This window comes from Pithys albifrons, chromosome 1, assembly GCF_047495875.1.
Source record: "Pithys albifrons albifrons isolate INPA30051 chromosome 1, PitAlb_v1, whole genome shotgun sequence".
Lineage (NCBI taxonomy): Eukaryota > Metazoa > Chordata > Aves > Passeriformes > Thamnophilidae > Pithys > Pithys albifrons.
This window is the reverse complement of record NC_092458.1, coordinates 25,430,161-25,452,081: the sequence shown is the minus strand read 5'-3', so window position 1 is coordinate 25,452,081 and position 21,921 is coordinate 25,430,161. Positions and strand designations below refer to the sequence as shown.

Here is a 21,921-nt window from a genome sequence, read left to right as displayed (position 1 = left end):
GTATTCACTTCTCACATGCCTAAAATACAACTTTTCAGTGCTACTTTTGACATTACCTGAGTGCTAATAAGTGATTAATATGTAACACATTTGCCACAAGAAAAACATATAATTACATTCAGACAGATTACTAGGTACTCCTTCTATGCATTTGCACCTAACCTTGTAATGTTATCTCATGCACTTGCATGTTTGGTTGGGGTGTTTTTTGTATATCTTTACTATATGGGCAGTTAGAACCTGTACCTTTCTGCACCTAATCTACTAATACATTGAGGCATTCATTTAACTTTAAGGTTGAGCTTCAGATCTCTGCTGGATCAGGCCCTTTTCTTTTAGTTTTATATTGCATATTTTGCAAGATTTCATAACATTTATGCAGTATACCAGTTCCATAGTCTAGAGACCAAAGGTGTGACTTCAATTTTACCTATCAATACAGTAAAGGATATGTAATACCAGGAAGGACAACTTATTTTTCACCTTCTTAATTCTTTCCAGTAGCTTTTGTTTAATCCTATATACAAACAATTACAGTTTCCTGTGAGATATTTATCCATTTTTAGATTTGGAATGAAATGGATGCTTGACATATTTTTTTAAGTTGGGTGTTAAGGTGTATGGACCTTCAGATTTATACTGGTTTTGCTGTTAATTAATGCTGCTGAAGTCAGTGAACATACTTGAACCTACAGTGACCTTGTAAAATATATTCAGATGAAACAAGGTCTACCTGGATTGGAAGAGGGAAGGAAAATCAGTTCATCTTAAGTTTGGCAATTCAGTAATGGTTACCGTAAACAGCATTTTTACTTCTTAGTATGATCACTAGAAGACAATGTATAGTCAGTATTAAATCAGGGCAGATACAGATGATAAAGGCAAAGCTTAATCTTGCTAGGATTAGTGACTCTAAATTGATACGACTGAAAAACATTGCAAAATGCTGAAGTTAGGTGGCTTCAGGGCTTAGCAAAATGCCTTGCCTGGTAATTATCCAAAGTCTTCAGATACACTGATTGCACCTGGAGCCTCTGATTTGATTACCAAAATTAAAAAAAAAAGTGTACTGTAGTAGCCTCATTTGTACTTTAATTAAGAGCTTTGTTTTTAAATATAACCATCTGACTCCCTGAGGTTATTTTTAAAGTAAGCTTCTGGCAAAGCAGCAGTGTGGTGGATTAGAGGCTTGGAATTGAGGAAAAATCATCCTTCAGCATACAATTTAGAATAATGTGTGCATATATACAAATACATGTGTATACAACGTCATGTAACAGATATAGGACTGGATTTATTAAAGCCAAATGGAAAGTTATTTCCTCTTTTTGATATTTCAGATCTCTTTTAATATATGTGATGCAGATATTGGACTGCACCCTGGTTCATATAAATACCATAATAATTGCACATCAATCTGATCAGTCCAGTGAAAGCTCAGTTTTGCTATAAATGTAAAACCAAGTTATCAACTTAGCTGTCTGCATCTGCAACTCCATCTAACAGTGGCTGTTACACTTGATGTGGATAAATAAGACATATCACCATCAGCTCATCATTTTATCATGGGACATGCAAGCATGAGTTGAAAAGCAGCAGGCACAGATAAAGCATAGTCATGGAGAAGGAGCAGCAGGGTAGCAGCAAGGGGGGGGCAATGAACAGTGTTAAAAGGGGAGGGCTACAGGGAAGGGTGAAAAATCTGTGCAAGACATGTCTGAATATGAAAAGCCAGAAATCAATGCATTTTTCTATTTCTTATTTCAGAAGAGAACTTACAGCTTCCAAATTTTAATGGGCAAGCATGTGCATCCATGGGGAAATCTTCAAGCTGCATGGGACATTCAGCAGAGATGGTCAATCTGTGGGGAATTAAACAGAAAACACATTTTTTTCCCTGCACCTTCTCTTTAGGCCCCTCACTGCAATACATGAGTGCTGACACAATCCAGCTTTTCCTGAAGGCTCTTTGCTCCTGGTGAAATCACAGCAACCCCCAGCTAAGCTGCACATGAGATAAGCCAGGTGGACCACTGCGTGTGCATGCCATAGACCTCATCTAGGAACCTTGAGACAGAGAAAATTATTTTACTTATATAAGGTGTCACAATAAGATCATTTTCTTAGTACATGAAGGAACTCCTGTGATGGATTTCTGCCACACACCTTATCTGCTTTCTGTATGTACTGCGAGTGGACTGGGTGTTTGACTCCTGGTTATAGAGTTACACACATAAAGAAGCGTTGACTTTATGTGCAGATGTAACTATTTAAATATGTAAAAAATAATTATAAATAAAAGTGTATATAAGTATTTATATACAAAGCTATGTATCATCAAGGACATATATACACCATTTTATACAGCACTATAGTTAGCTGCTGTGGAAATAACATGGTATTGGGGTAGTCCATTTCAGTTCAACACACTGTGAATTACCTGGGCATCTTGTTAGGGAAAAACAGGGTCATCTTCCCCAGCATATTGCCTAGGGAAGCAATTCTATCCTACACTACCTTGCCACTATATGCAAATACTTGATCAAGAGGGGTCTTGAAGTAGGGAAGGAGAAACTCATAGGAAAATACAGATGTGTCCCTTGGCTGTTCTGTATGATTGATCAAGCTGAACACTAAAAGAAGTCTGAGGGAAATTCCTGAGCAATGCAATATCAGTTATATTGATATCAAATGCATCAAATACATCAAATATATCAAGAGAGCCAAAGCTTACTTCTAGCACAAGGAGAATCTGGTTTGTCCATGCCATTTTGATATTTGCATAATACACATAGTTTGCTCAGGACAGTGAATATGCAAATCTTATTTTACATTATGGATATCCTTAGGGCTTTCTCATTTTATGCTGCTATTCCACCTCAGAGGCAACAGACCAGAGACACCCAAAGCCTTATAGACTGCCTGCTGCTGGGGTGACACAGGGCTCTGCTGGAGGGCATTCTGGTTCCTAAGAAAACTGTTGCCTGGGGAGCAAAAGTCTGCAAAGAAATCCACAACACCCTAATACCGGAAGGCAAAAATACACTTTCCTATCACAACAGCAACACAGAGTCATACTCCCCAGCTATATACCCACTCACCTCTTCCTATTAGCACCCCAAAGTGCTAAAAGAACTTCTATCCAGGGGGACTGTAAAGAGTAACAAATTGTCTGTGCACAGATGGCACAGCATTCAGCCAGTCCAATTCAATACAACACAATGATACCTTGCTGGGGCACTCCAGCTACATGGAAAATAAACCGGGGGAAACAGCTCTGCTGTCTGCCAACACACAGAAATTCTGGAGCTTTACCAGTGGCTGGAAATGGCAAAATAAGCACATAAAAATGTAAGAGTATCACTGGCTAGAAATCATATTCTGAGGATAATCTGGGAAACAGGAAAAGGCAAACTACACACAGTAATAGAAAATGTAAAGATAATATGCCACATAAAACAAACAAACAAAACCCAGTTCAGAACAGAGATAATGTACTATTTGGTAAGAACAGAGGCTACAAAAGGCTACAATATAGGAAAAAAATTACTGAGGCTTGAGATACCTGCCATTAGGAAAAATTGTCCTTGGGCTTTATTTTTGTAAAAGAAATTTTAAAATCACTCAAATATGGAGTTGTCTGCAATGGAGACTGCCTTTGGGCATTAAAGCCAGCAAAGCCAAGTCACCGATAGTGCTTTGAGGATGAATTTAACAATCTGGTTCTAGTAGCATCCTGCCCAGACCTTGCATCCTTTCCATAAAAATCACTCTATTGGGTACTTGACAGCAAGACTACCATCCCTCCAATGCATTGTTGTATTTTCCATGCTAAGCACTGCAAATTTAATTTTCTTAATAAATTCAGAAACCTTGCTCCAAGAGCCCATATGAAAGCAGACAGGTTTTACTGCAGTCAATCTCCTGTCTCTTTGTCTATGAACAGTTTAAGCATGTAATTTCAAAGGCTGCAGATTGACAACAGTTTAATGTACATACTTGTCATCTGCAAACATCCAAGGAGGGGATCCCTATATTCATCTTACAAAGACAATCAGGAAGTGAAGAAAGATTCAGTGCAGAATTATGCATAAGACTTTCTGTTTCGTCTGACTGTCTTATGGGCTGTATCCTGCTGCTTGCATCTCTGGAAATAACTCTTGTGTATAATGAGAAAGGCTGCAGACATTCATCAACTGTAAATGTGGAAGAGAAGTGAAGATGAGTTGCACAGAGACTGTGACCTAGTGGAACTTAATTAAGTCCCTCCAGAAAATATTTTTGACTGTCTTAAACGAAATGGTAGCAGGTAAGGCTGGAGGGCATCTGGCTGCCACTACCTGACTCAGAAGCCCGAAAGACCCTTCTGCTGCCAGGGCTACTCCCCTGTCCCACTTGAATTCCTCATCCAGCAGAAGTTGGCACATCCCTTAAAAGGATGATCCTTGCTGTGATCTTCTGGGTCTAGACTGGGGATAGGGAGAACCAAGTTTAGTAGCTGTGAATGTGCATGGGTATAGCCTTTCCTTTCACTGACATGAATTCTTTGGATGAAAAAACTCCTTTTGCTCTCTATCAGTGATATCTGAATGCCTCTTTCCTTTTCTGGTGCCTCTATCCTAGGACCACTCCTAGTTGGGCCATTTTGAACAAATGAACTAGCTATACTATTTGTTACATGCTATTAAAAACCTTGTAGTTGAGTCTTTCAAATGATTTTAAAGTGTTTGGTGAACACTTTTCTAGATACCTCTCACAAAATGTGCACAACCCAAGGCTTTTGAATTGTCTTGTAATGACCAACGTGCCAAAAATTTTGACAGAAATCCTGACTGTGGGTTCTGGTACACAAAAAATATGTCACCACTCTGAATTTCTGCAGGGTACTCTGTGCACGGCAGGAGGTGGCTTTCATTACTGTGTGAGGACCTAAAAAAAGTCACTAAACTGACTCCTCGTTCAAAGAGACTGGATTTTCTATTGCATAATGAAATAAAAGCAGCACAGCAACCATCTCTTACACTCTGGGAGAAGGAAGCATGGGTCACTGCATACAGATTTGCTCCTAGGTGCAGAGTACAAATTACATTCGGATCATAGTTCTAGGACTCACAAAGAACTTGATATCTGCATCTATTCCTTCAAATATCACCTGGGGTGGTATTTGCACACTTTGGCTTTTAACTTTGTGACAAAGCTTAGGTACCCTTTGCATAATGTAGTTTACCCAGTAGATTGTAATAAAATTATCACTAGTTTGCATTTATTTAAAGAGAAAACAGTCCTTGTCATGCATATATGAAACAGCCTTTGCTTAATCCCTTTAATAGTGTGACTCCAGAATGATCTTGCTGTGCTAAGTGCAGCACAGTTATCTGAGCTACAAAGAGTCCCCAAACCAGGATTTTTCTATCACAGCACAAGTGTTGCTCAAAGGCAGTTCTTTTCAATAGGAGCATTTAAAAGCTTTCCTCCTCCACCATAATTCTGTCTTAGTAAAAGCCCTACAAGATTAGTTTCACTCAAACAGAGTTTATGAAAAGATTACAGTCAGCTGTTAAAGGTCCTTTGCAATAGGAGGATGGAACTCTGATTTTATTGAAGATAATGGTAAAATTCTCCCTGACTTCAATGGGGCCACTATTCACCCAAAAATATAACAAATCCTGATTATAGTTGCTGATTTATTAATGACAAAATTTCACTGTCATAATGCTCCAAATACTTACACTACTATCCAAATGTTAATCAACCAACAAAATGCTATTGCATACCTAAACTATCTGAAAAAAAAAAAAAGAAAACAACTTAAGTCTTCAAATTATTGACTCTATCATCTATAATTGTACATGAAAGCTTTATCAAAGCTTCATTATGTATAGCCTTTACTTTAAGAATATAAAGTGATTACTGAAGTTCTGTTTCAAGACACATAAGCAAATATCCCTCTAAGAAAAGAATAAAAATTGAAACAGCAAGACTTTGTCACTTCAGAAGAGTCACTTTCAACCATTTCCACTGGGGAATTAAGCATGACAATGCTTTCACGAGACTGTTCCTTTTCAGCAAAAAGGAAAGGAAGGAGGTATTAAAGTCAAGGATGTGGAAAGGAAATAAATGCATATATTAGGTAGCCAGGCATTCACAGTGAGTGTGCTTCAAGGAGAGGTGGGAGTCCCTCCGTAGAAGTCCCCAAGACACAAAGCACCCTGTCCTGCAAGGTCTTGTTTTAGGGCACTGCACGGAGCTCTCAGCTGTTTCTGTAATTCCCTCAATGCAAGGACCATCTGCTCCAACCTTTGGGAAAAGAGCAGGGGGACTGAGCAAAACTATCATCTCTCTCCTACCCTGGAAGTGCAGAAAACACTTTATGGAGTATTATCTGCAGTTACCAGGCAGGAGGTAAGGGCAGTCACCTGCCCGAGGAGCCCACAGACAGCTGCAGAAACTTGCATTTTTCTTATCAGCTACTAGCTTTGGTATGCAAACAAATTAAAACAGAGAGCTTTAGAAGGACAGGGGAGCAGGAAGGCGGAATCACCGGTGGCTCCTGGGAGAAGTCAATTCAAGATAAGCATTGAATAACAAAAGTTACTAATGAAGAGGACACAAGGAAACTTTTGTTGACGCTAAGGTACTGTGGCCAGAGAGATACAAAGCTTTTCTGCCTGTTTGCCTTAATCTTCATACCAGCCCCATCTCCTTCGTTTATTATTTCTGCACACTGCTCTTACCCCTGATTAAAGGGAGCATTTTAATCCTGTGCTTTGGCCCCACATGTGCCGGCAAACTGCATCTGCTATAGGGCTCAGGAGAGACCAAGTGCTGTTCCCAGCATGAGGCCAGCCATCATTTTCTTTAATAAAAGGTAAAATGTTTGCTTCAAACTCATCTTAAACCTATCTCAATCTATCTCCCCAACATGCCAAAAAAAAGACTTAAGTGGATCCCGCCTTAGCCAAACCATATCCCATTCCGAGGGGCTGGTTGGCTCCCTACAAAGGCAGACTTTAGGGTTGAGCCAAACCCTTTTCAGGAGAAGCTCCCCTGGATACCTTCTCCAACAGGGCCTCAGCAGAACAACTTGAGCCCTTGTGACATCTCCAGTATGCCCACTGGTACACATGCAGATAGGAGCGCAACAGAGCTGATGGTTTGGTTTGGTTTTTTTGAACTGTGAGTAAACACATGGTTAGGTTTCTGAAATTCCTCATTTAACCTTGACTGAGGGCAGAACTATTCACCTATTCTCCCATTATAATGTATTTGGAACCCTTCTATAACCAAACTCTTATTTCTTTCAAAGGGTTTCAAAGCAAGACTTGTTTCAGGTCCCAGCACAGAGCCCCAGCGCAGAGCAGAGTGGGACAATCCCCTCCCTCAGCTGGCTGGTGATGCTTTGCCTGATGACTCCCAGGACACGGTTGGCCCTTCTGGCTGCCAGGGCACTGCTGACTCACCTTCAACCTGCCATTGACCAGGACCCCCAGGACCATTTCCATAGCACTGCTTTCCAGCATCTCATTCCCCAGTCTGTACATACACCCAGAGTTTCCCCATCTTAGGTGCAGAATCCAGCACTTTCCCTTGTTGAACTTCATATGGTTGGTGATTGCTCATCCTCTAATTTGTTGAGATCTCTCTGCCTCCTGGGGAGTCAACAGCTCCTCTCAGTTTTGTGTCACCTGCAAACTCGCTTAGTATCCCTTCCAGTCCTGTGTCCAAGTCATTTATGAAGATGTTGAAGAGCACAGGGCTTAAGATGGAGCTCTGAGGAATCCCACTAGTGAGAGATCACTAGTCTGATGTCAACCCATTCACTATTACCCTCTGTGCTCAACCGTGAGCCAATTGCTCACCCACCATATGATGTGTTTGTCCAGCTGTGTGTGGGACATTTTGTCCAAAAGAGTCCTGTGAGAGATATCATCAAAAGCTGTACTGAAATCCAAAAAGATTACATCAACTGGCTTCTCTTGATCAGCTAAGTGGGTTACCTTGTCATAAATGGAAATATGATTTCATAAGTAGGCCTTCTCTCGAAGCTGTGTTGGCTGTGACCAAAGACTGCATTGTCTTGCAGGTGTTTTTAAATACCTCCTAGAACAAAATATTCTCCATAACTTTACCAGGCACTGAAGTGAGACTTATAGGCCTGTATATTTCCAGTGTTCTCCTTCTTGCCCTTCTTGAAAATCTGGACAATATTCACCAACTTCTGGTCAGCTGGGATCTCTCTGATTTCTAAGAACACTTAAAACTCATCAAGAGAAGTTTTGCAATGACATGAGATAGCATTTTGAGGATTCTAGGATGAATCCCATCAGGCCCCATAGATTTGTAGGGATCCAGCTCAAGCAGCATATCTTGCACAATTTCAGGGTCAGTTGGGACTTGATCATTCCTGCAGTCATGGTCCTCCAGCTCAGGGTATTGAGAACCCCTTAGTTCATCCTCCGTGTTGAAGACAGAGGCAAAGAATGAGTTATACCTCTCTGCTCTGTCTCTATACCTGTTTGTGAGGTGACCATCCTCATCCTGTAAAGACCTTTCTTGGTTCTGAAGCACTTGCCACACAGTCTCAACAAACTGTTGACTATGGTGGCAGTGGGTTGCACACACAGAAGACTTAGAATGTGGATAGATTTGCATTCATGGTATGAATGGCTGTAAGAGTCACCCTGAAACTCATCCCTGGCTGTGTCTGCAGCCTCACTCAAGGTGGGAGAAGTGATTATTTTCTGTAACTCAAACACTACTTTGCTCATGAATCACCATCACTGTGTTTTATAAGACACCAAAATTCAGAATCAGGGCCTTGTTCGACACCTCTACATGATATTTGAAGGAAGTTCACCATTGCTTCCTATTTACACTGGTCATACACTCATTTCCTTGGAATAAACCATATAATGTGAACAGAGGAGAAAGTAAATCTAGGACCAGAGTGAGGTGGTCTGTAGAAATTCTTAGCCGATTTTTTCTTCATAACCACTCCACCAAGAATACTACCATTTCCCAACATTCCTATGATGCTGAGATGTGGTATCTTTATGTGACACCAAAATGTCCTTTAAAATGCTACAGGGGAGGGACTATGGAAGAGTAAGAGCTCCAGTTACTAATGACTTTTGGAGCTGCGAACACATAATTCAGATGCCTGGTGTACTTGACAGCAAAACTCTCATTTTAAGGAAAGAAAATCCTTAGCATAGCTTATGCTGAAGTGTGAATACAAGACTTTAATTGCCTAGATTGTGCTGAAGACTCAGTTATCCTGAGATGATATGAGATGGACAGAATTGATCTCAAAGCTGTGCCACTTTAGGAATGACCTCCCTACACATGGAGTACTTTGGCATACATGGAGCATACTCTTAGACAGGGACAGGAGGAATGTCCAGCCTCTAGACACAGGAAAAACAGAAAAACACAATTAAATAACCAATAAGATACAAAAAAAAAAATATAAATTTAGGCAATTAAAGAGAGAATCACAAAATAGAAATTTATAATAGAGGTAATACCTTTCATTCTACAGTACTTCTTCAATATGCACTAGCACAGTATCACACATATTTACTTGAAAGTTTCACTTGAAAACCTCTCCAAGTTTCTCTCCTTGATGGTCCTTCATCCATGATGAACTCTCTTTTGGCACACAGTGAGGAAGGCTTTCAAGTCTCTCCTCTGCAGAATCTCCCATTTATACTGAACTTTTAAATTAAACCCCAAAATTCTAACTAGCACTACCAATGCTGAGAAGCTGATGCAGTTGTCAATGCAGGTAAAATGGGAAACAACATCTCAACCAGCCCACACTTTATCATGCCATGCCACACATTCCCCAAGTCTGCACATGCTACACCTTTTGATTACAATTTCCTTATCAGCATGGCGCTGTGATGGCATTTTCAACAATGTGCTAATTGCAATAAATACAATTGTTCTTGAAGTACCGTGTAAGACTGCACTATGAGCTTCTTTTTGGCTCTCAAGAGAGGCTAGTCCTACTTACCAGCAGAACCAGCTGGTGCAGCAATACCTGGTGCCACCCAACCACACATCCAATTCTTGCTCTCAGTGGAAGAAAACCCAAGCATGGGAGAAAAAAGGGAGCACAGAAAGGACCCTAGGCTATGAAGGCTGTGCACTATGATGGACACAGTGCACTCATTCTCTAATTTTGATACCACCTGCTGGACGATTTGGTTAGCACGGATTTTCTGACTGGCCAAAAAGGCTTTTGTTTTTCCATTTCTGCCTGTCAGTGTGGCACACATTCTCCCATGGATGAAGGCTACCTGGCTGCACAGACATCCTATTCCTTCCTTCCAGTTTACACACCCTTTATATTTCTATAGCCAGGCACAAAACTACATGAAGCAATTGTTACAGAGAAAAATGAGCTGGATTTAGAAAGTAAGGAGGAGTGCTTGTAGGGGAAGACACTAGATGGGCAGTACAACCCCATTTGGGCTCTCTCATATCATGACTGGGATACACAGATATGGCAGGGTAGGTAGGAAGGATTATGATCTGACAACCCAGAGCTGATACCCTTGGTTATTTTCCACAGTTCAGATGAATGATCTAGAGCTCAAAAATATATCACCACAGTTTCCTCTCCACCATTCGCATTTAACCATAGCCTCCTCTTACCTCACATTTCTATGTCCACCTCCAAGGTCACTCCTTACCAGGATCTCCTGTCTTTTGTGTAACCTTCATGACATGAAGGGCCGGGTGAAGGGGCAGACTCTGGGTGTTCACTGCTCCAGGGAAAGAGCCCTCTGATCCCTCAGCTGTTCAATATCTTAGTCATTAAACATGCCTCAATTTACCATCTGTTTACTATTTATACCACCACCAGTGCTAGCAGCGGCTGCAGCATAAGCACCTGTTTGCTACAGTGCAACCTCAGAGAAGGAGTGCCTTAACCTCCTAGGAATATTTGTTTCTTGAGTTCCTCCTTAAGTTGCACTATACTCCCTCCTACACACACCTAGAAAAACGTGGAGGACTGAACCAAACCTATGTGCATTCAGACATGCTACACTTGCACAACCTTGGGCTTTATGTTGCATGAAGAAGAAATTGGACAAGTTCCCCACAAAACAACTACAGGACCAGCTGCTGGCCAGAATACCACATAGCTTTAGGTTGCTGACAAACTACCCATTTCCAGGCTACTTGAGTATAAAGACAGGAAATACCAATGGAAATAACTAAGTAAGATGGGACTCATGTGACTAAACACAGACGTCAGTTGCACTATGCTCCTTTTTCTGTCACTGTGGAAAAAAACAGGGACCCCTAAAGTGTGAGTGGAGAGAAATAAGCAACTTTCATATTGAATTAGATATCTGAAATAATCACTGAATATGCTGACTTGGAAGGGACCCACAAGGATCATTGAATCCAGCTCCTGGCTCTGCTCAGGTCCATCCCAAGAGTCATGCCATGACATGAGAGTATCATCCAAACACTTTTTGAGCTCTGTCAGGCTTAGTGCTGTGACCACTTCCCTGGGGAGTCTGTTCCAGTGCCCAACCACCCTCTGAGTGAAGAACTTTTTCCTAATATCCAATCTAAATGTCCCCAAGCACAACTTCAGACCATTCTCTCAGGTCCTGTCACTGGTCACCACAGACAAGAGATCAGTGCCTGCCCCTCCTCACCCCTCAGTCTCCCCTTCTCCAAGCTCAACAGACCAAGTGACCTCAGACACTCCTTATACAGCTTACCCCTTCCGCCTCCTTTGGATGCTCTCTAAGAGCTTAGTGTCTTTCTTACATTGTGGTGCCCAAAAGTGCACACAATATTCAAGGCGAGGCCACCCCAGTGCAGAACAGAGCAGGACAGGCCCCTCCCTTGACCAGCTGGTGATGCTGTGCCTGATGCCCCTCAGCCCTCCTGGCTGCCAGGGCACTGCTGACTCACCTTCAACTTGTCATTGACCAGGAGCACCCCCTACCCCCCAACCCCCCCAGCAGATCCCTTTCCGTATCACTGCTTTCCAGCATCTCATTCCCCAGTCTGTACAAACAGCCAAGATTGCCCCATCCCAGGTGCAGAATCCAGCACTTTCCCTTGAACTTCATATGGTTGGTGATTGCCTATCCTCTAATTTGTCAAAGTCTTTCTGCAGGGCCTCCCTGCCTTCCAGGGGGTCAAGAGCTCCTCCCAGATTTGTGTCATTTGCAAAGTTCCTTAGTATCCCTTCCAGTCCTGTGTTCAAATCATTTATGGAGATGTTGAAGATGGAGCTCTGAGGAATCCCACTAGTGAGAGGTCACCAGTCTGATGTCAACCCATTCACCATTACCCTCTGTGCTCAACCTGTGAGCCAATTGCTCACACACCACATGATGTGTTTATCCGGCTGTGTGTTTGTCCAGAAGAATCCTGTGAGAGACAGTATCAAAAGCTTTACTAAAATCCAAAAAGATTACATCAACTGGCTTCTCTTGACCAGCTAGATGGGTTACCCTGTAATAAATTAAAATCAGATTTGATAAGCAGGCCATCCCTCTCAGGAAGCTGTGTTGGCTGTGACCAAAGTCTGCACTGTCTTTCAGGTGTTTTTAAATCTTCTCCATGACTTTACCAGACACTGGAATTAGACTGACAGGCCCACAGTTTGCAGGGTCTTCCTTCTTGCCCTTCTTGAAAACTGGGAAAACATCTGCCAGCTTCCACTCAGCTGGGACTTCTGTGGATTTCCAAGACCCCTCAAAATTCATCAAGAGAAGTTTTGCAATGACATGAGGTAGCTCTTTGAGGATTCTGGGATGAATCCCATCAGGCCCCATACATTTTCAGGGATCCATCTGGAGCAGCAGATGATGGAGACACCTAAGTCCTTAAGAAGGTCACTCTTCTGTACTGGGAGCAAGTCTGAGTTAAGTAGCTCGGCTGCAGCCATCAAGGTTACAGATGAATAGAATTAGCTGAGGTGAATACCATCCATCCTGTCCGGTGCCCTCCACCACAGCATGTTCTAGATTACTCATTGGCAGTTGGATGCTTTGCACAAACAGAGATGTCCTTCAGGGGATGGTATTTCCAATTACGCAGACAAAGATTTTAATTATGGTCTAAGTGAAAATCCACTGTAATTTTATCCTCCTGATAATAAAAAAAGATAGCAGAGACAAAATAATTCTTCAGCATCTACCAGGTAACTCCAAAGCCCCCATGGTTTGGAAGGTGAGACCTGGCTGCAGATTGGGCAAAGACATAAAGGAAGCTGTGCTTTTCTGGGGGTGCATGCAGGACACCAGTCAGGGCACTGCTTTTCTCCAGTTACTCTTCAGTCACCCCATCCATGCACACACACATCAGGTTGACCCTTCTGATCCATCCTTATGAAGCACAGGGGAGCACAAAGGAATCTGGCAGAAATTGTACCAGCTAACCCCAAAGAAAAGTTGGGTTTGCCTCTGAGCTCAGCACAGATCTGGAACTAAAGTTATACCTTTTTTAACCCCTCCAAATCCAAGTAAGCATTCCCCTCATCCAAGGCCAGGCTGGTTCTGGTTTGGGTTTTGTCTTTTAATCAATTCTACCCTTGCTGTGTGAGTTCCCATCTCTGTGATGGAGATCTCTGCAGGGCTGTGCCCACTTTATTACCAGCAGAATAGGCCACTGTCACACACTCTACAGAGGGACTATATTTAGTCAGATCATAATTATCCATTTTGAATGTATTACACTACAGTCTTCTCTGATGCCTTTCTCTCCCTGTGGGTAAATCTAGCCCTGGATTTTTCAAAACAACAAATCTTGCTTCCTTGAAGGACAACTTTTGATAAAAGGGGCAACATATAGCCAAAACAGAGAGATAGGGACCAATAGGCTTGGTGTTAAAACAAGAATCCCGCTGCTGTCCTCAGGGAAGGGCCCTTCATTTCATATATCCCTTTTTTTCTATTGCTCTGTCAAAATCTGAATTGATGAAAAGCAGCTGAGAGTCCTTGCCACCATGGCAGTTTTTCATCAGTCTGCAAGATTCAGCCCAATGTGAAGAAATTTTTTTCCCAGCTTCAGGCACTTTGAAGCTTGAATATGAAAAAAAAATGCAGCAAGTCTAACACAGGGAAAGGAAATGCATATTTGTATGGTTTCATAGCTCCTAATTAGTTTTGTAATATTTATACAATGTCTAAAAAGCATTGACAGATCCCCATCTGTAAATATAAATGGATGTGTAAATTTAATCTTCCCTTTGAAATAAGAAAAATACATTCATATTGAACAGAAATGTTTCTATTGAGATGGCTGGCCAATGGAAAACTAAGGGTTCATTTTAAAGCATAGATTTACAGAATCACAGAATATTCTGAGTTGGAAGGGAACCCCAAGGACCATCGAGTCCATCTCTGAAGTGAATGGCACATAGAGGAGGGGGATTTAATCTGTGACCTTGGTGTTATCACCACCAAGTTTTAACCGTGAGCTAATCTCAGGATCGTATTTTCTGGTCACTTTTCACTCAAGGCACACAGGCAAACCAACATCTGGGGAATGCTGCCTTCTGGCAAAGTCAGAGCTTAAGAACCCAAACATCTTTCATAGAATATTTTTTCTTAAAAACAAAACCAAAAACAAACAACAACAAAAACCCCAAGCAAACAAAATCTGGCTTTCCCAGTGGACATCCTGAAAGCAGCATCATATCCTCTGGTCAACTGGTTTTATGGTCAATAGCTCTCCAGCTCTACAATAGCATAAAATGGTTAGTTTGCTAATCCAAGTCCATCATGGAAAAGCCAACTTTGTGCTGACATGTGTCCAGGACATGTGTACACTTGCACACACAATTTTAACTCTCAGTGCTGATGTAAGAATATTTTCAGCCCGTATAAACCCGTGTATGCACTACAGCAGAGCAAACAGCTTGGTTATGCTGCCATCAAGTGGATAACCATCCAACACATTGCTGAATTGTAAATATCTTCTGGAAGCAGTGAAAATAACTGTATTTCAGTGCCGTACTAAAAATTTTGAAGTTTTTTAACACCATACTGAAAAAAGTCTTCATTCTCCATTTGATAAATTATTCCTATACAAATTACTGGGCCAGATTTAACTTTAAACCCTCTCAGGATCTCTGACAATATTCAGTTGCCATAATAACATGGGAAAATCTGTTTGTACTCTATTTAGATATAAAACCATGTCCTGTTTAAAATCCCAGATTATATCAGATGTGAGGAAGTCCCAGTGGTAGCAGAAGGGGTTTGGGGTTCTTTCAAATTGATAGTAAAAACGGGGCTCTAAGGATGGCACAAGAAACATTTTCAATATCTACAAGCTGATAGAAAATCATTAAAAAATGCCTATGAGCTACCAGTGAAAAGTTAATTCATGATCAAGAAGTTTAGCTCTAGTGAGCATGCTCTACTTCATACAATTTTTGGCTTCTTTGCAGCATTTTTTCTGGCATTCTGCAGCAAAGTTTATCAAAGCTTCTGCTTTTACAGAATTCCAATTGCCGATTTGCACTGAACAAAAAAAAATGCAGCTCACTGAAACACGATGGTTCTCCTCTTAGCCTAAAAGGGTTGCTTAAATCACTGTTCCAAATTTTCAGAATAGTTTCATGGAATTAACAAACTTTATGCTTTTTACTTTATGCTTTTATTTATCAGATAAGAGAAACTAAATTAAGTTTTAAAGGGAAATAATCTATTTTTCCACCATTTACAAAAACATTTTCTATACATATTAGTGAAATATGAAGTGTATTTTCTAGTTGTACCAATGTCCTTAAAAAAAAAATTAAAGTGAAGCTACGGACAATACTCCCCTCTAGGGGCAGAAACAGAATTTGCAACTTTCCATTCAGCAGCGTATCATTCGTAAATGACATTAGCAAAAGAAAACTGGCAGGTCCTCCCATGTGAAAGACAACCAGAATTATTAAGTCATTCTCCGCAGAGAATATTGTTGCTTATGAAATCTGTCAAAGGGCATGTTGACTTCCTATATTCATGCAGAAGGGTTTTAATTCTGCACGTACATAGAAGCCCACTTATCAGATTTCCCTAGCAACATACATCCTGACCTAGACAACATATCATCAAATGCAATATGTGCAGAGTACATTTTTCTTTATAAGTAAACACGTGTATCATGAAAACATATGTCCTGACAAGTGCTAAAGCTGGAAGTTTGTTTAGCTGATCATACTTGGTATATTTGGAAGTGAAATAGGATAGAAGGTCAGCATCGGCTCGGCTGCTTTCCTCCTCTTCATTCAGGCAGCCAGATGCGAGGTTGCAAAAGCAATTCAGGCATCTCCGTCAATGACAGAGGGTCCAATCCTCCCCACACAGAATACTCCTACGTACAGTCTGGGAAGCTCGCAATTCCTCCTTGGAAACGAAGAGAATGCAAAGCTAACAGAGGGTTGTCTACACATCCACAGATCCTGAGAACTGAGTAAGCCTGATGGGAGCTACAGGAAATGGGGCTGAAGCCCCAGTTGAGACCCAGTACCTTAACAGCACACTACCACAGAGACAAGCAGCTCTTCCCTCAAAAGCCCAGTGCTGTCTGTCTTCTCAAGGAAAACGATTGTACGAAATGGCTGAGCTGTTACCTTCATCAGGACATCCCAAGGGATCCTCAAGCCACCTCCTGGCACAGCATTGCTCATGCTGCTGAAACAGCCATCATGAAAATCTGCTTCCTCTAAAGGAGCACAGCTCCATGCACGTTAGAAAAGCAGGCTCCTGATTCATGTTTCAGCAGAACAGCATAACACTCTTTAGAGTTATTACTTGCAATAGCGGAAGGCAAGCTATTTTAAAAGTTTTGCACTCCATTTCTTATCACATATGCCATGGTTAGTGGAAGTTTTACTTCCACACACATGCACATCCACACATAATACTCTAGCAAAAAGAAAAAAAAGTTATGTTGCTTGCTTTTTTTAAGTTACAAAAGCACTGTGTTTCTCTCTGCAGTCTACAAAATCCTCAAACCCAAAAAATCAGGGCAAAAAGGACTAAGTGGAATGATGAGACAATCTGTGTCAAATCCATATTTTTCTCCAGCTGCATATGCTGAGCTTTTCCTCCATATCGTATGTTTGGCACCAGACAATACTCTGCTATTTTCACCAGAGGCACCTTGACAGAGTAACTCAGATTCAGTGATGAGCTCACCTAGGTCTCGCTCACTCAGGTCTCACTTTGGTGGCTCAGCTCCTCAACTTATAAATTGATGCTTCACTGCATTTCTTTAACATTGCAAAACTCAGTGCTTGCACAAAAATAACATGTCAGCTATGAGTCCACCACACAATGTAATGTTTTGCTGCAGGCTGAATGTGAGTCTGATCTGGACTTAACTTACACAAGTAATTTACACAGATAATCAGGAACTGACACTACAGCAGTCTCTGGAGTGGTATTTATGTAGTCCAGGCAGCAGTGAGACTGTTTCTAAGGCTGGTGTTACTAGCATTTTTGTGAAAAGAAGTTTCTCTGATAGCTATTCTGACTTTTAAATGTGTCTCTATATCCTCACATATTTTCAGGTTATTATTTGGGTCACCATTAATTTGGGGCTAATAAGAATAGTAATATACACAGTAGAAGAGAAAACTAGGGTGTTTTTTTTCTGCTTTTTAACATGACTTCTGTCATATCTAAGTCTTTTTAACACTAGTGCAGTTAAGACTATGATGGTCTAAAGCTGTAAGGACTTATGTAAGGATGGATTGTGTCTCTTCTTCCTTTCAGAAGAAGGGATTTAAGGCTAGGGTCAAAATAAATATAACGAATTTAAAACACCTGAAATAAGACCTGGGAAGCTCCAGGTGCCTGTACAAAAGCATAATCTCCTTGAGCCCCAACAAGTCTTAACGACTGGTCCTGTCAGTGAACTTGGGACTCCTCTCAATGTGCATCACTGTGTGGCCTTACAGCAGGACACAGCACCAGTAGGAGTTCAGCTCCGCACACTTGGTTGGCATTGCCTACTGAAAACCCAGGCATCTCAGCACCCAACTTCAGGGTCCTGAGCACTTTACTAGGTCTCAGGCACCACTCCGGACTTGTATGTGAAAAGCTCTGAATAACACTTCATTGCTCAGTAGGTTTTTTCTTTCATCTCTTTTTCAAGTGTCATCCATATGACTATGCTCTTGGAGAAAACCCTCTTGAAGATAGACAGCAGTCTTAATTATTACAGGCTAATTACCTTTAATAAGCAAATTGCCATACACTGATGTGGGATTTGGCCTGAGAAGAATTTCAGACAATCCTCTAAAATCACTGATATCCTAACTTCTATCTCGGTTATGCAATGATAAAGTTTGACAGTATCCTCTAATCAGATGCGAAGCACAATCCTGAAGATCCGAGACACCGATTTGTTTCTCTGCCAATATAATGTCACAGTTTAGTTTTCAGGATAATACTTGATAAAGCAGTTCACAGTACTGCTAGCTTATTTCATTTATCCCTATGATCATTTGTCTTTTAGCACTATTAGTGAAATAAAAAAAAAAAACCACAACAAAAAAACCCACAAAGAAAAAAAGCTTCAAGGGTTCAAGATGTACTGCCCCAGAACAGTCTCAGTTTCTGGTCTTGGAGACTTTTCTCCAGCAGTCTGCACTACAGCTACAAATACAAACAGTAAGAGAGAACAGATCTTCATAAAACAGCTGAACTGAATCATCAAGTCTGTTGAGAATATGCCTTCCATTTAATCAAAGGAAATATTTAAGTACTAGCAGTATTCAGAAGCTACAAATTAATTGGTACTTGTAGGCAGCAATTATGTTTTCCATTTTTCTTGATATTCACATAAATATGTGTGAAAGATTGGTTGCCTGGTTCTAATAGGAGTGGAGAAAATCTTGCTCCCCATAAGTACTTGCAGGGCTGGTTGGAAATCAGCACCAGAAGAAATCAATCCTGGTTATTACCTCATAGTATACAGCAGAGTGCCATCATCCTCCAGGCGCAGAAGTTTGTTTGGGGTTGTCATGTTGTGAGCAATAGACTTCTTGCCATTGTGGAAGAAAGTGTCTGGGGTCCAAATCTTGCTGGCAAGGAGGTTGTTAAGAGGGAGGCGTTGCATAGGTCCTTTGAATCGCAGCCTTTCATCTTTCCAGCTTTGTCGGAAAAAAACATCAATGGTGTACTCCTGGCACAAAGAAACAATCAAGGTATTGCAGCATCTGAATAGAAGCAATGGTTCCAAAAATTACTTTAGCAAAGTAAAAACAACAGTTGGCAGCCACATGCTAACTTACCATTTCTGTGTCTGACACAGGACCAAAACTGGTAACATAGATGTCTGTTTTCACCTGAGTTATTCTCTCTGTAATAAACATGGGCTCTGCATTAGTAATTGCTTTAAGATGCAAATACATAGTCGTGATGCATTTATCTGTTAACAATTTCTGAATCACTCAAAAAGCCCTTCAGTTTTTAAATTAGGAGGATGCTTGAAGAGACATTTCAATCCGGTCAAATGCAGTTGACCTCCAGACTCTGTTCCTATAATCAGAAAGAAACAAGCCCTTCAAGGGCGCAATTCCTTTGACTGGCAGGTTTTGATCATAGATCATAGAAACACGGAATGGTTTGGCTTGGAAGGGACCTTAAAGATCATGTCATTTCAACCTCCCTGCCATGGACAGGAACACCTTCAACTAGATCAGGTTGCTCAAAGACATGTCCAAGCTGGCCTTGAATGCTTCCAGGAATGGGGCATCCACAATTTCTCTGGGCAACCTGTTCCAGTGCCTCACCACCTTCATAGTAAAGAAATTCTTCCTAATACTGAATCTATGCCTACCCTCTTCAAGTTTAAAACCAGTACATGTCACCCTATCACTGCATTCCCTGATAAAGGGTCCCTCTCCATCTTTCCTCCAAGTCCCTATAGGGACTGGAAGGTTCTGTGAGGTCTCCCCAGAGCACTCTTCTCCATTCTGAACAACCCCAACTCTCTCAGCCTGTCTTCCTGGGAGAGGTGCTCCAGCAGATCTTGATAATCTCTGAACTCGCTCCAACAGGTCCATGTTGTTCTTATGCTGAGGCCTCAGAGCTGGACACAGTACTCACAAAAGCAGAGGAGCAGAATCACCTCTCTCAACATGCTGGCCACCCTTTTTTTCTTGATGGGATTGGCTTTCTGGGCTGTGAGTACACATTGCTGGTACTTACACTTCATCTTGTCCCTTAATAGGTATTGAATATCATAAATATCTTGAATATCTTAAATATTCCTTTCTGCTGGCTTGGGTGTTCTGTCTAACTTCAGACATCTTTATTAGAGATGTCCAAAATTAGGTGAAATTATTTCTACCCTCAAGTCTCTTAGTCCTTCTGGCATCTTTTCAGATCCATGACTAATTTAATTTAAGGGCAGAAATTTCAGAAGTTCGTTATATAAGATAAGAGCATCAAGCCCTATTTTCAAGCATCTCTGTGTAAAGTGAGAGGAGAAGGAGAGAAAGGGATGAAAGCAATGTGTTGGTCTCACAAGAGGAAGGGGTGGGGGTAGCCAGATTAAAAAAGGGCCAAGAAGAAACATAACAGATGGTTTACACATGGGTAGAAGATGAGAGAAATCTGGGGGATAGAGAGCTGAAGGAGGGCTCAACAAGGTTAGGATGGCAACCTATTCACATGCTATTCACAACTATTCACATGCTATGGTTTTAAAATAGCTGCTGTAGAGGTTATCAAAATGACATATCAATACAGATTTGCTGTAGTTGTCTAAAAACGGATGGTTTGAAGGTCTGTTTTTAAAAGAGATATGTGTCACCAGCATAATTTTACATAGGCTGACCAGTAAGGGAACCTTGCAGGAACCTGCTGGCATATTGTCTTGCTCACTTTAGGAAGTACCAGAAAGAAAAACTCAAACTGTATCCAATTACAGAAAAATGTATCACAGATACATTTCAACCTGAATCAACCTCAGATGACCTGAGTGACTGAAAGAAGACGACTTTCACTCATCTTTTTGTCATGCCCCTTTGTGAGGAGACAAATCTACTTTCTGGGCTTAGCTAAGTTAATCAAACATAACTCCCTCATCAACGCCAAAAGCAGGTACCCGTCTGAAAGGGCATCACTTTGATGATGGTCCAGGACTGGCCACAGCCAACACATTATCCTACCTCCCAGTCCTGGGCGCAGTCGGTTGTCATAGCCATCCAGCAGACCATCCAAGATCCTGGTGAATATAGTGATGTTATCATTGGTGTCCTCTTTTCCTGATGGTGTTGGCGTTTGCGAGAAGCTATTTCATGGAAACAAAAGAAAACATGTCAAAAGCTGTACTGGTTTCAAGGGGCTTCGGTCTCAGAGTAGCTTTGCAATGGATCCACAGCGTCTCTGTTTAATCCTGCTGCCCCAGCTGAGTAGCACAGGGAGCTGTGGTGATTTCATCACTGCTATAAGCAATCATAAATAGCTCTCCCTGGAGGAGGACCCGAAAAAGGATCCCTGCCATGGAGGTACAACCCTGGGGTGCTGGACTGGGGGACACTTGAGGCCTTTGACCATTTGTCCATAATATACAGGTAGATTCCTGTCCTCCATACTGCCCTGTTCCACATCAGCCCCATCATTTCCCAAGTGCTGGCATGTCTCCATCCCCTGCAGTGAGCGAGGTCAGCTCACTGGGCCAGCAAAAGCTGTTACTGGTTTGCCCCAGGTTAGCTCTCCATTCTTTGGGATCTACATCAGCTGGCAGGAGAGGGGCATGAGCAGCATGGGTTTGCCTGGGGATGCACCTTCAAGTCTGCATGCAGGTACTGTCTAATCCTTAAATTCCAAACAGCTTCTAATTTTCAAAATTTATGTAATTTGTTGCCAGAACAAAGGATGAACTCTAACTTTATTTGAGGATAACAAACTCCCACTACATTCAAAA

The 21,921-nt window shown here is 41.5% G+C and overlaps 2 protein-coding genes across 7 annotated transcripts in view; one reads left to right on the top strand and one right to left on the bottom strand.

The window, feature by feature from the left end:
* Positions 1 to 21,921, top strand: part of GABRB3 (gamma-aminobutyric acid type A receptor subunit beta3) — a 211,302-nt gene that overhangs the window by 19,774 nt on the left and 169,607 nt on the right. The gene's annotated exons all lie outside the window — the stretch shown is intronic.
* Positions 1 to 21,921, bottom strand: part of GABRA5 (gamma-aminobutyric acid type A receptor subunit alpha5) — a 58,738-nt gene that overhangs the window by 27,709 nt on the left and 9,108 nt on the right. For all 6 annotated transcript variants that reach the window (XM_071547754.1, XM_071547761.1, XM_071547770.1 and 3 more), the window contains exons 3-6: positions 21,164 to 21,285; positions 19,280 to 19,347; positions 18,950 to 19,170; positions 1,780 to 1,862 (exon numbers count right to left, since the gene is read on the bottom strand). In XM_071547754.1, coding sequence (XP_071403855.1) covers positions 1,780 to 1,862; positions 18,950 to 19,170; positions 19,280 to 19,347; positions 21,164 to 21,285 — 494 coding nt within the window. The remainder of the gene's footprint in view (positions 1 to 1,779; positions 1,863 to 18,949; positions 19,171 to 19,279; positions 19,348 to 21,163; positions 21,286 to 21,921) is intronic.